Source organism: Dendropsophus ebraccatus, chromosome 9, assembly GCF_027789765.1.
Source record: "Dendropsophus ebraccatus isolate aDenEbr1 chromosome 9, aDenEbr1.pat, whole genome shotgun sequence".
Taxonomy (NCBI): domain Eukaryota; kingdom Metazoa; phylum Chordata; class Amphibia; order Anura; family Hylidae; genus Dendropsophus; species Dendropsophus ebraccatus.
The window spans coordinates 98,255,198-98,269,733 of NC_091462.1; the positions used below are offsets into that span (position 1 = coordinate 98,255,198).

Below are 14,536 nucleotides of genomic sequence, written 5' to 3' on the forward strand. Positions count from 1 at the left end.
AAACTAAATTCCTCTCACACACCGTGCTCTTATATTACCCATCCTGGCCCAGCTGTAGAACTCTACTGCTCTGGTCCCCAACCTGGAGCTCTCCAGCTGTTGCCGAACTACAACTCCCAGTTGGCTATGAACCATCTGAAGAGTCCCAGGTTGGGGACCACTGTTCTATGGCAGTTCTGGGGTAATCTAACTTTGGTGAAAATGGCAGTAGTAGATTATTAGGTCATTGCTGCCCGCTGTATGTTTTACGACTGGGATGTTGCACAGATGCAAAGTGTCTGTACACGTATTCACAGTGGATCAGATACTAATGTAAATGACACAGGGCCAGATCTGTCATAGTGGTGCTCCACCCAAGAGTTTTGGTGCAGATGTAAGTGCACTGACCTGTGTTCTTTCCAGCAACGTATGACCTGCAAGTAGCCAAATGACATAGGGAGAGACTTACTAAATGGAATACAGAAGAATCCCGCCCCTGAAAACCTGGTGTACATGTCTTGTCCTGAGTTTTAACTAGACGAAGAGGTGTGGTTTAGAGGGTAAAAGGGTGCCTTGAGAAAGTTTGCTGTACAATGAGCTGACCAGTAGCTGGTGTAACATTAGATAATTGTCTGTGAAAGATGTCTAGCATGATGCACTAAATTAGTCATTTTGATACCCTGATATATCTATAAGACCTCTCTGGTCTAAGTTTACAGGAGATTAGTAGATCTGCCTCATAGTCTATACTGGGCAGTCCTCCAGTGCTGGGGGACCATACAGTGGGTATGAGGCATGCATTATAACCGTGCTTAAAGGGTTATTTCCATCTTATGCCATAAGGTTAGGGCTACATGGGGACTTTGGCTGTGACACTGGTAATAATGCTGCATTGTCACATATGTCAGTGGGATTGTGTATGGATATGACCAGATGGTCACAAGAAATCGGATCATATACTTGTGGCTATTGGGCTGTAACCATATTCTCTTACATTAGCTGCATGGTGGAGTCTAAACAATGCAATGAGACATGGTGACCTGTGGCTATGGTGCAGCTCAAAGTCTGATATACACATTCAGGTGGAGATTTATCAAACATGGTGTAAAGTGAAACTGGCTTAGTCGCCCCTAGCAACCAATCAGATTCCAACTTCGATTCTCTAAAGAGTCTGTGGAATGAAATGTGGAATCTGATTGGTTGCTAGGGGCGACTGAGCCAGTTTCACTTTACACCATGTTTGATAAATCTCCCCCTCAGTGTTTGTTTTACCAATCCGCATGAGTTTTTGTTTTTTTGTTTTTTTCCTTCCTTCCCCCCCCCATCTCTTTACTCTTGTGATCCATGAAATTTGGTCTGTTATTGCGTCCTGGTGCATCTGTAGCCATTTATGCATCTGCACAAAATGTTGAAAAAAGGTTGACTAGTTCGCTTTAATTTGATCTGTGTTTCTCACAGATGTGATGTCCGTGAAAAATATGGATCCCATAGACTTCTATGCTGTGATCACGTCTCAGTTATGATATGTCCTGTTTTTCCCCAGCACGGATTGTCTGAATAGACTCATAGGATTTAATGTGATTATTAAAACATCTGTAGGAATGCTCCAGGCAGATTGTCTCCTATTTATCAGCTGTGAGCTGTGTGAATACTGAACATGGGCTGGATCATTAAGGCACCTGTGCTGTGTTAAGACAGGAGAAAATGTTCCAGTGGCATTCCTAATGATGAAGAGGGTGGGGAGGAGGGACGGAGGGGTGGTGTAATGTTAGGACACGGATACTGCAAGCCACAGCCGTTGGACATTGGGCTGCAAGTTTAAAAGTTGTTTTTTAGGACAATAACTGCATCACCTGCCGAACGGACCACAGGACAGATCTTGGATTAAAAGCAGCTATCTGAATGTACAAATGGTTTGGGGGGGTCAGATTATGGGTACAGAGTCACTTTAAGGGGCATATAATCCCTCTGAATGCTGGTGTGCATCTTATGCTTTAGCAGTCAGTGGGATCTACAGTCATGGACTCTCTCCAGTGCCATATCTCTGCCCAGTCAGAAGTACAATTCTAATTTCCGGACTACAGGTTAACAGACCACCTTTTACTGCAGTCAGGTTGTTATATTCGTGTGTGGACGTCAGGGACATACAAGGACCAGGGTTGTCTGTTTCTCTTTTCTTGCATATTGTACATTTCTGCTCAGCGGCTTCATGTAAACACCATGGTGCTAGCGCTCGCAACCATACACAGAGGTGTTACAACAGCTTCCCCGGATGTGCCAGACCTGAGAAGTCACACGTGCAGCTCTGAGGATCTCACCGCTGGTAACACCATTACATTAGCAGATTTCTGGTATTTCTTTGTCTGTTTGCCTCTTAACTATTCCACAATCAGGAAGGACTTAAGGATCTAAATCTGTATAGTCTGAAGGAAAAAAAAAAGGAGATATAATTGAAACCTTTATATATCTATGTAAGGACTAAATAAGGTTCAGGAGGGAAATGTTTTTAATTAAATAAAAAAAAAAAAAACATAAAAAAGGGGGCCACAATCTGAGGTTAGTTGGCGGAAAGGTCAGAAACATAACGAGAAAATTTTACTAAAAGAGTATTACATGCTTGGAGCAAACTTCCAGCAGATGTGGTAGGTAAATCTACCATAACTGAATGTAAACCTTTCTGGGATAAACATATATCTATCAGCAGATAAGACTAGATGGACCAGGGGTGCAAGCCCGGGAGTAAAGGCCCTATTACTCTAAACGATTATTGGTCGATGATCAGCTGACATGAATGACATCATCATTCATGTCATCATGAATGACATCATGAATGACATCATTGCTGTCGTTTGTCTTTCAACATGTTGAAAGACAACCAGGATAGCAGCCATGTGCTGCTGTCGCTCCGTGGAATAGGCGTGGGGGACAGCAGACCGCTGCTATCTTCTATGGGCTGCCCAGAGCTCCCTGCGGCTCTCACCTGCTCACTGGCAGGGAGCGGGGAACAAGGAGCAAAGAAGTGCTGACAGCGCTCGTTTGCTCCTCAATATCGCCCTTTGAAATAGGGGCTTAAAATGTGCTACCATGTGCTGCTTCGGGCTGGTTCTTCTGATCAGTTTGGGGGGGTCACAGCAGTTAGATCCATTACCATTACTTTTGTCGTCAAGGTTTCCTTAATATAAAAATAAATAAAAAAATCCTATATCAGCACAAGGCTGTGTTGCAAGTATGTCAAAGAGGCATAAAAATTGGATGAAGCAAGTTACTAGTTCTATAGTCCTGTTAGGAACTCCCAGATATGAAGTCCAAAAAAGGAACAGCATCCAAGGCGGTTATAAGATGCTTTTCATGGCATCAAGGTAAGCTTGAGAAAACCCCAAGTGGTTGAAACGTTGCTTTCCCTTTTTGTGCTCCTCATGACCACCTTGGATGCTGTTACTTTTTTGCACTTTATATCAAGGTTTTCTTAATGACAGTGCTTATTTAAGTTTGTCTGATTCCCAGAAAGCTGAGTAATAGCAGCCAGTACTTACACCTTCTTCAGAAGAGGGTTGTTACTGTCCCATCCATCCATTGCAAAGGTGTAAACCATATCTTAGGGTCTTATTAGACAAAGCAATTTTTAACTTAAACCGATCACAAACTAAATTGTTTATCGTTAACCTGAAATCGTTATTATCATATTACACAGAACGATAGTCATTGGTTACGATTGTTCACTCCCTCTGATCCCAGTAAATCAAAGAACGATACGGAATTACAGCAAACGATTAGTAAGCGAATGTAAAATTACAGCGAACGATTAACAATGATTTTGGCGTCAGCATCACATGAACGATTTCTCGTTGGTCGTTTGATCATTGCCTGCATTTACACAAAAAGATTACAGTTTGAATTCGGATGATATAACGATAATTCGCACAATAATCAGCCCATGTAATAGGGCCCTTAATTTGCCTTTTCCCCCTGCTCTTGTGTTACCATACTGGTAACTAGACCGTGTTCAGAAGTCTGTGACATGGCTAATGTCTACTATGGGAGGTAGAATAGAGAAGAAATCAGGCGATATCTTTTGGAGGCTAACTGAGTATATCAAATATACTCAGTTAGCCTCCAAAAGGTATCGCCTGATTTCTTCTCTATTCTACTAATTTCTATGGCTAACACGGTACAACAATACTCTACTAGTACTATGGGAGGTGTAATGACAGCCATTTCACTTAAAGGGGTTATCCAGCCCTACAAAAACATGGCCACTTTTCCCCTACTGTTGTCTCCAGTTAAGGCGCGATTTTCAATTAAGCTCCATTTACTTCAATGGAACTGAGTTTCAAAACCCCACCCAAACTGGAGACAACAGTAGGGGGAAAGTGGCCATGTTTTTTGTAGCGCTGGATAACCCCTTTAAAGGGTCTGTCTAGGATTATGAAAACATAGATGCTCTCCTCCAGCTCAGTTGAAGAACATGGGAAAGTAGCCATGTTTTTCAAATTATGGATAACATGGCTGCTTTCTACCAGATACAGCGCCACTCTTCTCAGTTTGAATGTGGTGTTGCAGCTCAGTTCCGTTGACGTAAATGGAGTCAAGTTGTAATACCACAACTAAACTGAGTACAAGAGTGGCACTGTTTTATCACTGACTACGAAACATATTACATACCCAAGTAAGTCCTACCCTTATCCCCAGCTTCCCAGAAGCTGATACAACTAAACCAGACGAATCAGACTTGTTGTTTGGCGGTATAATGATTGGCAGTGGTCGGCTGCCCGCCAGCTGCCTACGACAGCTCTTCTTACTCAGGGCCATTTTCTTCCTGTCAGCTGTTAGATGGTGGCTCCACCATCCAGGTATTTCTCGCCTTAGCCTCCATTTTAATCTGCTTCCCCTGGTAGCTGTTGCCATGGTAACCAGAGCTTGCTCGCTGGCTGTGAGTGACAAGGGCTATTATATTTTCCCAGTGTGGAATTTGTTGCATTAAATATCGTCGCCACAGTCCACAATATGTAATATGGGTCACGCTGTTCTGGGCGACAGATGCTCTTCACAAAAATCACTGTGAAATGCCAGGGTTGATGCAGAGTTCACCTACTAACCCACCTACACCGGCCACCTCCAAGGACGGGCCGCTTTATTTAGCCTGCACAATCCTTATTCCCGGCCTGTTCCTGCTGTATAGAAAGTCCTTTCATATTAATAAGATCGGTTAACCCACTCAGCACCATCTCATAGACTGATGGATGATGTGACACTACAACTCCCAGCCTTCTGCTCTCTTGGCACGCTCAGGGTCGTAGTTTTGCCGGGGAGGCACAGGTTTGACGCCTCTGATATATTTCACATACAGGAGTCATCAGATAATTTACAAGGGGTTGTCCATTTAGTTAGACACCCTATTAGGTGATTCTGAGTGAATAGAGGGGCTTCTCATCTCTTGACCAGTGTGAACACAGATTACAAAGAGTGTCTCTCACTCTGGAGGACCTGCTCTGTCCTGCATTAGGGTATGTGCACACTACGAAATGGCAACGGAAAACCCGTACTGGATTCCGCAGCTCGCACCCGCTCACGGACTGTGGCGGCCACGTGCATCTTGCCCCATGTCATAGACTCTATTCTATGGCCGGGCCAATTCCGCTGTCCGTCGATAGAATTGACATGTGAGTTCTTTTGGCGGAAGGAGGAATCCACCTGCCATAGAATGAAGTCAATGGCATGGGCGGAAATGCGCGCGGACGCCATCCGCGGCAGGTATTCCGCCACCATTCCGTAGTGTGCACGTACCCTTCCATGCAACCTATTTATTTAAAGGGGTTATCCAGTGCTACAAAAACATGGCCACTTTTTCACCGCTCTTGTCTCCAGATTAGGTGGGGTTTGAAACAAGAGTGGGGCAAATGTGGCCATGTTGTAGTGCTGGATAGCCCCTTTAAATCAACAATGTGTAATGCTGCATTTAAACTGTGGTGGCTCTGCAGGGAAACTGTACAGGCAGACCCTAATATCAAGAACATTTATTCCAAAGACAGAAGAGCTCCTTCAAGAACATTCTATTACCAACTTAAATTAGCCCTATCCCTGCCACCTACCGAACATACAGAAAATGTGATCTATTTCAGCTTCAGGGAAGGATTAGAAAAATACAGTTACTTTCTTCCAAAAACCGCGCCACACTTGTTATCCAGTTATGTGTGGCATTACATCTGGGCTCCATTCACTTCAATAGAACTTAGCTGCACTACCACACTCAAAGTGAGGACAAGTGTAATGCTTTTTCTGGAAGTAATTGTGTTTTTATAATTGTGTACAAAAAGACGCTTTAATTTTGCAATCCCTGTACTGAATCTGACATTTTTAGGATTATAGTAGTCTCATTGGCAATATAATTACAATATAATCTCAATAATACTGGCATGATTGCTTTCATCCCATCTACCCATAATCTTTGAGAACCAAAGCTACTTGGAGATGGTCATCAAGCTGCTGTTGACAGATCCTTTGCCATGTTTTGTTGTTGTTAAGCCCTTTGTGCAATGACGTTCCTTAAAGGGGGTTACCCAGGGCTACAAAAACATGGCCACTTTTCCCCCTCTCTTGTCTCCAGTTCAGGTGTGGTTTACAATTAAAGTGACTGTACCACCAGGCCCAGGCTGAAGCACTGGAGGCAGGCCGACCCACCCGTAGTGGGAGGAAACCCCCGCCCCTCTATGATAGGGTTCCATTGATTCTAAAGGAGTCACGTCATGGAGGGGCTGGGGTTTCCTCCCACTAAGGGTGGGTCGGCCCGCCTCCAGTGCTTTAGCCTGGGCCTGGTGGTACAGTCACTTTAAGCTTCATTTACTTCAATGGAGCCGAGTTTGAAAACCCCACACAATCTGGAGACAAGAGAGGGGGAAAAGTGGCCATGTTTTTGTAGCGCTGGATAGGGTTAAACACACCACAGGTTGGACTGACTCATTGGCAATTTGAAGCAAATTTATAAATCTCATCCAAACATTATGGAAGTTATAGTTTCCAAATCAGAACTGACCTGCAATGTGGATTTCATAATCAGCAGCTTTCCATTCCTGTCGATAAATTTCACAGAAGGTTCGGCCCCTTTTGCTGTAGCAGGGGTGAATGTCCTGGTGGATTTGTGGTGAAACCTGCAGAAGGTAAACCTCAGATCATTGTGTTTTTTTTAGCTGAGCCTTGGTTATCTAGGATATCATCAGAATAAAAATTAAAGGAGAAGTCCAGCCATTTATAAAATCTGGCAGGGGGGAATTTGATTACAAGTACTATCTTACCTCTCTGTGACCGGTGGCCTCGGGACCCCCGCCAGGTTCTGGGATCTCCACTGCTGACACGCCATGACCTGGCTGATAGACTGGCAGCTCAGCCAGTCAGTGATTGGGGAGGGGCACCGCTCCAGTCACTGATTGGCTGAATGGCTAGTTCATCAGCCGGGACAATTATCGTGACATCGTCACAACTCAGCAACTCAGGAAATGCCTAAGGGGTCCCAAGGCCGGTCCCGCCGCTAACTATAGGTTCTGGGAGAGGTTCTGATTTTATAAATTATTGGACTTTCCTTTAAGTTGTAACAAGATCCATGTAAACTTAAAGTGACTGTACCACCAGGCCCAGGCAGAAGCACTGGAGGCGGCCGACCCACCCTTAGTGGAAGGAAAACCCCGCCCCTCTATGATAGGGTTCCATTGATTGTAATGGAGTCACGTCATGGAGGGGCTGGGGTTTCTTCCCAATAAAGGTGGGTCGGCCCTCCTCCAGTGCTTCAGCCTGGGCCTGGTGGTACAGTCACTTTAAAGACCTGCTTGTTATGGTTTCCAGATGCACAAAGTAGAAATAAAAAGAAATCTGATTAATAACCACAATCAGATTGTCATATATTATTATAAGGGTTAAAGTCATCCAGGATTAGGTATTGTAGTTTACTTCTATTAACGTAGATGGAGCTAAAGTGAAATACCGCACACAACCTAAGGAATGATGAGGGGCTATGTTTTTGTAATCCTATTATTAAGGTTCTTCTGACATAGCCACGGTAAAGGTCATATAGAATGGCCTGAGCTAAGCTGTAGATGGGTGCCAATCTCCTAGATCGGCATTCGCTTACAGACAATCACTAACAATGGCATTATTCAGCCATCTTCTGTTACACAGGGAGATGTGCAACTAACAGACGACTATTTTTTGTCAGGTCACAAGTCAACAATCATCCAACAAGTGAGCTAGCTGGATCGGTTGCACATTGAAAGCCATTGGTGCCTGATGGACCTCACTGATTTATAATGGAATCCACTGCGCTCCATGTCAAGGGGGATCTGTGGAGGAGGTTCTAAACAGTGTTTCCAATGCCAATGTGAACAGAGCCCTAAAAAAGGTTGTCTGGGCAAAATGAACTTGTCCCCTATCCACAGAATAGGGGACAGGTAAGAGACTGCGGGGGGTCTTCCCTCCCAACCCCCCGGCGATCTCCATGTCGGGCCCCTGACTTCTTTATTATGGATACAGCCACAGGTACTGCTTGTGACCCATGGCTCTATTCATTCCTATGGAGCTCCCGGAAAAAGCTAAGTAAACACTTTATGGCTAAGGGTATATGCACATTGCAAATAACTCAGCATGGATTCGTTGCTCGACCCCCCATGTCAATTCTTTGGGCGGACAGCGGAATCCACCTGACCATAGAATGGAGTCTATGGGATGGGTGAGGGACAGAATCCGCACAGATATATCTGCGACACAATGTGCATATACCCTTAGCCAGAAAGTGTTTACTTGGCTCTTTCTGGCAGCTCCATAGAAATGAATAGAGCTGCGGGTCACGTGCCGTACCTGTGGCTGTACTCATAACAAAGAAGCCGGGAGCCAGATACAATGATTTGCGGCGGGTACGGAGGTGGGACCCCCACAATCTCTTACTTGTTTTCTATCCTGTCGATAGGGGGACAAGTTAATTTTGTCCGAACAACTTCTTTAAGGTCCCCATACACTAAAGTCGGCCAAGCCTATTGCTGCCAGTATAAGTGTATGGGGGCCTCCTGACACTCCATCAACAAAAGACATCAGTGGATATAAGGGTCGGGCATGATGGATTTTTGCCTTATGAACCTATTGTTCTGGGCAGGGATAAGCAAGCACCAGAGCTGTCTGGCAGTGACTTCCCCCTCCCTGTAGAGAACACAGGAATGTTCGCCCATGCTGGAAGGACAGGGAGAAACAGTTCTGGGGGCATAGGGACCTTAAGGCAGGTGTGTCAAAGTAGACGTCAGGTTCATCCATTTCACTTGTGGATTTGGAAAACATTGAAGTTGGTTTATTCATATTCATCACGGTGGACATAATGTTCTGCTTTATCTTTGGATCAGAACATGAACCACATACAGTCAACGCTCCATGGAACCTGTTGACTTTGAAGGGATTTGTTGGGTTTCCGGTGTGGTATATGGAATTTTACAGGATAAAAATTTTTATTTTTTGTTTTTGCAGCCGCCAGCACAGGTGTGAACCCAACCCTAAATGTAATCTAAAGCTAGATTCACGCCTCCATCACCGATTCAGTCAAAAATACTGCAATTTCATTCAGTCGGACTTCAGAAACCAATGGATCCCATCAAAGACAATGAGATCTGCCGGGCGCCATTGGTGCCCAGTGGGTAAGGGATCTGGAGGAGTCAAATAAAGGCAGATCTGAACCCACCCTCATGGATCCATCCCCCCCCCTCTTGCAGGACATAATGGATTAGACGTGTGCAGATGCGTAAGACCCACGTAAAGGATTCTACAGCACGTGTTAACCCCTTCTGTGCCATCTGTTGCAGATCAGTAGTTTAAACCATGTTTTACCATATTCAGTCATCTAAAACACATAAATGGAGGAAAAACAGACTTGGAGGAATCTTCTCTCCTCAGATGACTACATTAGGGCTGGAGAAAGGCTTTTGAGGAGGTTACTGAACACAATCCATAAGGTTCCTATTAAATGCAGAGAGTGTGTGTGTAACAGCTGGGGGTGGTGATGTGCAGCCTGTGGGGGGTGATACTGCTATGTGATGCAGGAGGAGCAGGAGGAGGGGAGCAGCTACAAGTGACAGCAGCAGCAGCACTGATCACACACATCCCCATCCAGTACATGAGAGTGAGGGAGCAGAGCAGCAGCAGCAGGGTGACCTGAACATGTGCTGCTGCTCCGCACCGCCCCCTGCAGGCCGTGCCCCCCACATCACATTGGGGGAGCAGAGTGGGGCTCCTGCAGCAGCAGTAGTGGGGTGCAGGGGGGCAGTGCATTGGGGGTTCTGAGCAGCATTATTGCACCCTCCACCTCTGGCACTGATCGCAAACCCCAGCTTGGCATCACCCTGCATCTGAGCTCCATGGCCCCAGGATGATCCGCTTCCTTCTGCTGCTTTTGCTGCTTCCCGGGGCCGGTGAGTACTGATCAGAGGGAAATCAGGGGGGTGGGCAAGGTCATAGGCATGTACTGTGTATACTGGGGGGACCTGGCAGTGCATATACATATAGATACATTGTATCAGTGCACAACCCCCCACTCCATGAATATGGATCACACATACATTCTACATACTATGTATCATCATCATCATCATCATCATCACTGCAGCCTCTACTGTGCCCACATGTCATGATGGATGATGCCTGGTATACATGGGCTCTGCATGGGGCAGCTGTTGAATGCCATGGCCAGGTATAATACCAGATGTCTGATGGACTTTATGAAGAAATAGTGGATTTTTCTATGTATATAGGTGTGCAATTCCATATGTATATGTGTATATATTATTTGTGGGTATATATTATTCTTATATCCTTGTACACTGCATATATAGGTGCAAATGAGTTATGGGGTGTTTATGGGCACATTATATATTGTGTATGTTTATAGATACATAGTATGTGTGTATGTGTTTATAGGAACATTGTATATTGTGTGTGTTTATAGATACATAGTATGTGTGTATGTGTTTATAGACGCATATATAGTATATGTTGATAGATACATAGTATGTGTGTATGTGTTTATAGACGAATATTGTGTATGTTTATAGACGCATATATAGTATAGTGTGTATGTTTATAGACGCATATATAGTATATGTTGATAGATACATAGTATGTGTGTATGTGTTTATAGACGCATATATAGTATATGTTGATAGATACATAGTATGTGTGTATGTGTTTATATACGCATATATAGTATATGTTGATAGATACATTGTATATTGTGTATGTTTATAGACGCATATATAGTATATGTTTATAGATACATTGTATAGCGTGTATGTTCATAGATACATAGTAGGTGTGTATGTGTTTATAGATACATAGTATATTGTATATGTTTATAGGCACACACACGGTATAGTATACGTTTATAGACACAGTATATTGTGTGTTTTATAGATACAATGTATGTATTTATAGGCACATACTATATTGTGTATGTTTATAGGTATATAGTATATGTTTATAGATACATTGTATAGTGTATGTTCAAAGATACATGGTATATTGTGTGCGTTTGTATATGACTGTGTTATATATGGAATCTGTATAGATATATATATATTATACGTCTGCGTGCTGTGAATATATTTATACATATGTATACATATTCATGGGCACAAAGCCGGTTTGTCATAATACAAAATCCCTATGGATCCATACAATTTGTTCCACCATATGGTTGCCCCTATATTACAAAGACAGGATGGTATCCAATGGAACATGCCTTAATTTGTTTCTCAATTGGTTCTACCTCTATACACATCCATTTGAAATCATAGACCTTTGGGGGGTACAGTATTCCCCTATAGACTATCATGGGTACCATATATGTTCCATACTTAGAGGTCTCACAGAGCTGTACTATGCCTGTATGAGAATACTAAGCTCCCCCTTATGCCTTCCAGCGCATGGTTTCAGGGCACATACTATGTATTATTCATGTGCTCGTACAGTACGTGGATTTCAAGGCTCCGTTCTCAGTGCAGGAGCCAGATGAGGGGGAGTTGTTGTATCTAGACTGGTTAATTGTATTGTGTCATATACTGGAGTTCTTCCTGTGCCTGGAGAAAGGGAATAGCAGTATAATCTGTGATATCTGACAAGAAATCTGTGGATGATAGGGGTTGTAGTTAGTTGGTTAGTGCTTATTGGATGGGCGTCATTGAACAGGTATATAGTGATGAACTGGTATAAGGATATGAAGTGATGTATGGCAATGAGCTGGTATATAGCAGTGAACTTGTATATGACAATGAACTTGGTTACGTTGATAAACTGGTATATGGCAATGAACTGGTCTATACAAATAAACTGGTATATGGTTATAAACTGGTGTATGGAAATGAACTATTTTAAGGCAGTGAACTGGTGTATGGCAATAAATGGTACATAGCAGTGAATTGGTATACTGTTATAAACTGGTGTATGGAGTTAACTTGATACATGGCAGTGATTAGGTATATGGCAATGACCAGGTATATGGTGATGAACTGGTGTATGGCAATGACCAGGTATATGGTGATGAACTGGTGTATGGCAATGACCAGGTATATGGTGATGAACTGGTGTATGGCAATGACCAGGTATATGGTGATGAACTGGTGTATGGCAATGACCAGGTATATGGCGATGAACGGGTGTATGGCAATGACCAGGTAAATGGTGATGAACTGGTGTATGGCAATGACCAGGTATATGGTTATAAACTGGTGTATGGCAATGACCAGGTATATGGTGATGAACTGGTGTATGGCAATGACCAGGTATATGGCGATGAACGGGTGTATGGCAATGACCAGGTAAATGGTGATGAACTGGTGTATGGCAATGACCAGGTATATGGTTATAAACTGGTGTATGGCAATGACCAGGTATATGGCGATGAACTGGTGTATGGCAATGACCAGGTATATGGCGATGAACGGGTGTATGGCAATGACCAGGTAAATGGTGATGAACTGGTGTATGGCAATGACCAGGTATATGGTTATAAACTGGTGTATGGCAATGACCAGGTATATGGCGATGAACTGGTGTATGGCAATGACCAGGTATATGGTGATGAACTGGTGTATGGCAATGACCAGGTATATGGTGATGAACTGGTGTATGGCAATGACCAGGTATATGGTGATGAACTGGTGTATGGCAATGACCAGGTATATGACAGTGACCTGGTGTATACTAATAAACCATTGGCAATAAACTAGTATATGTCAATGAACTGGTATATAGCAATATACTGGTATATGTTGGACTACATACAAGCGGCAGTATAAATGTATACAGATGAAGACATGGCTATAGAATGGTTAGAGGTTATCACTTTTACAGGGACGTCCTCTATTACCTATTGTGTGTATGGAAACTTTGAAACCATTTCTGGGATGTCACCATTGTTGACCCAGGATACCCAATGCCATTATAATGTTCTCCATCTTTGCACCTTCTTCCTCCAGGTCATTGTATGGTGATGTCGCCATTCATAACCCTATTGTTAGAGATGTATCAGCAGGTGTGGAGGAATATTGGAGTTGTTGCCCGTGGCAACCTATCACATTACTGCTTTAATTTTTTAAAGGGCCTCTGAAAAATGAGAGATGGAATCTGATTGGTTGCTATGGGCAACAAAGAGAATCTGATTATAAGACAGCGCAGTACACTTCCCCCTATGTCTCTTCCTCCAGTGTCCATGAGATTCTATTAAAGTGTTCAGGTTTCTATCTCTATGCTATGTGTCATACTGAGACAATGAAGTATGATAGTCTGGATGTCACCATTGCTTTGTATACTCGCTGTCCTGGAAATGTTACTAGAAAGTGAAATGTTGTCCCATCAGTGGTTTCCAGGGTCTTAGTGCAATTTACAATTGCATTTGTGGTTAGGATATGTTAGGTTATGGAGCCCATTTGCTTTATTGCGTGCAGTAAATGTTGAAAACACTGGAAAAAAAATTAAAATAATAAAATGTTCTGCAACTTTAAGACCTCTGCTTGCATTCAGAGAATTGAAATATGCTTAAGGATGCCTTCACACACAGCAGATCCACAGCAGATTTGATGGTGCAGATTTCATGCTGTGTTCAGTTATTTAGATGAAACCAATACGATACGGTGTGTGAAGCTACCCTTAGGCTATGTTCACACTGCATACGAATCCATATGCAGTTCTTACGCCGCCGTACATGTGCGACTGAAACTACAGGCGTGCAAAAAATCGACATGCGGCCGGATGCGTATGCACTGCGAACATATGCCCGTAGTACAGTTATGCTTCCCTAGCTTGATTCGAAGCGATCTGAAACAGGTCATTTACTTGGAAATCTTCGCCCAGCCCCGTAAACCACACAGAACCTTTTGGATTGAAAAATCAAGTTCAATTTGAGTGAAATAAGTACTTCGTACGGGACCACATGGAAATCCACGGCCGTGAGTTTCAACATTTCCGTCCTCAAACAATGGTCTTGTTCATTTTTCCCGGCTGCGTATACAATCCGATAGTAAGTTCATACGTAGTGTGCACT

At 43.4% G+C, this 14,536-nt stretch overlaps 1 protein-coding gene and 1 long non-coding RNA gene across 5 annotated transcripts in view; one reads left to right on the forward strand and one right to left on the reverse strand.

Annotated features, from left to right (window-relative positions):
- Positions 1–2,075: 2,075 nt before the first annotated feature.
- LOC138801306 (uncharacterized) overlaps positions 2,076–14,536 on the reverse strand; it is a 33,783-nt gene continuing 21,322 nt past the window's right edge. Inside the window, exons 1-3 of one of the 2 annotated variants that reach the window (XR_011364599.1) lie at positions 13,364–13,545; positions 7,010–7,124; positions 2,076–2,402 (exon numbers count right to left, since the gene is read on the reverse strand). This is a non-coding gene — a long non-coding RNA (uncharacterized lncRNA). Of the gene's footprint in view, positions 2,403–7,009; positions 7,125–13,363; positions 13,546–14,536 lie in introns of those variants that run through there. The other variant, XR_011364600.1, reaches the window with a different exon arrangement.
- The window catches only part of LOC138801305 (mucin-4-like), a 32,557-nt gene continuing 28,142 nt past the window's right edge, over positions 10,122–14,536 (forward strand). For all 3 annotated transcript variants that reach the window (XM_069983975.1, XM_069983976.1, XM_069983977.1), the window contains exon 1: positions 10,122–10,412. In XM_069983975.1, the coding sequence (XP_069840076.1) occupies positions 10,370–10,412 (43 nt within the window). In that variant the 5' untranslated portion in view covers positions 10,122–10,369. The remainder of the gene's footprint in view (positions 10,413–14,536) is intronic.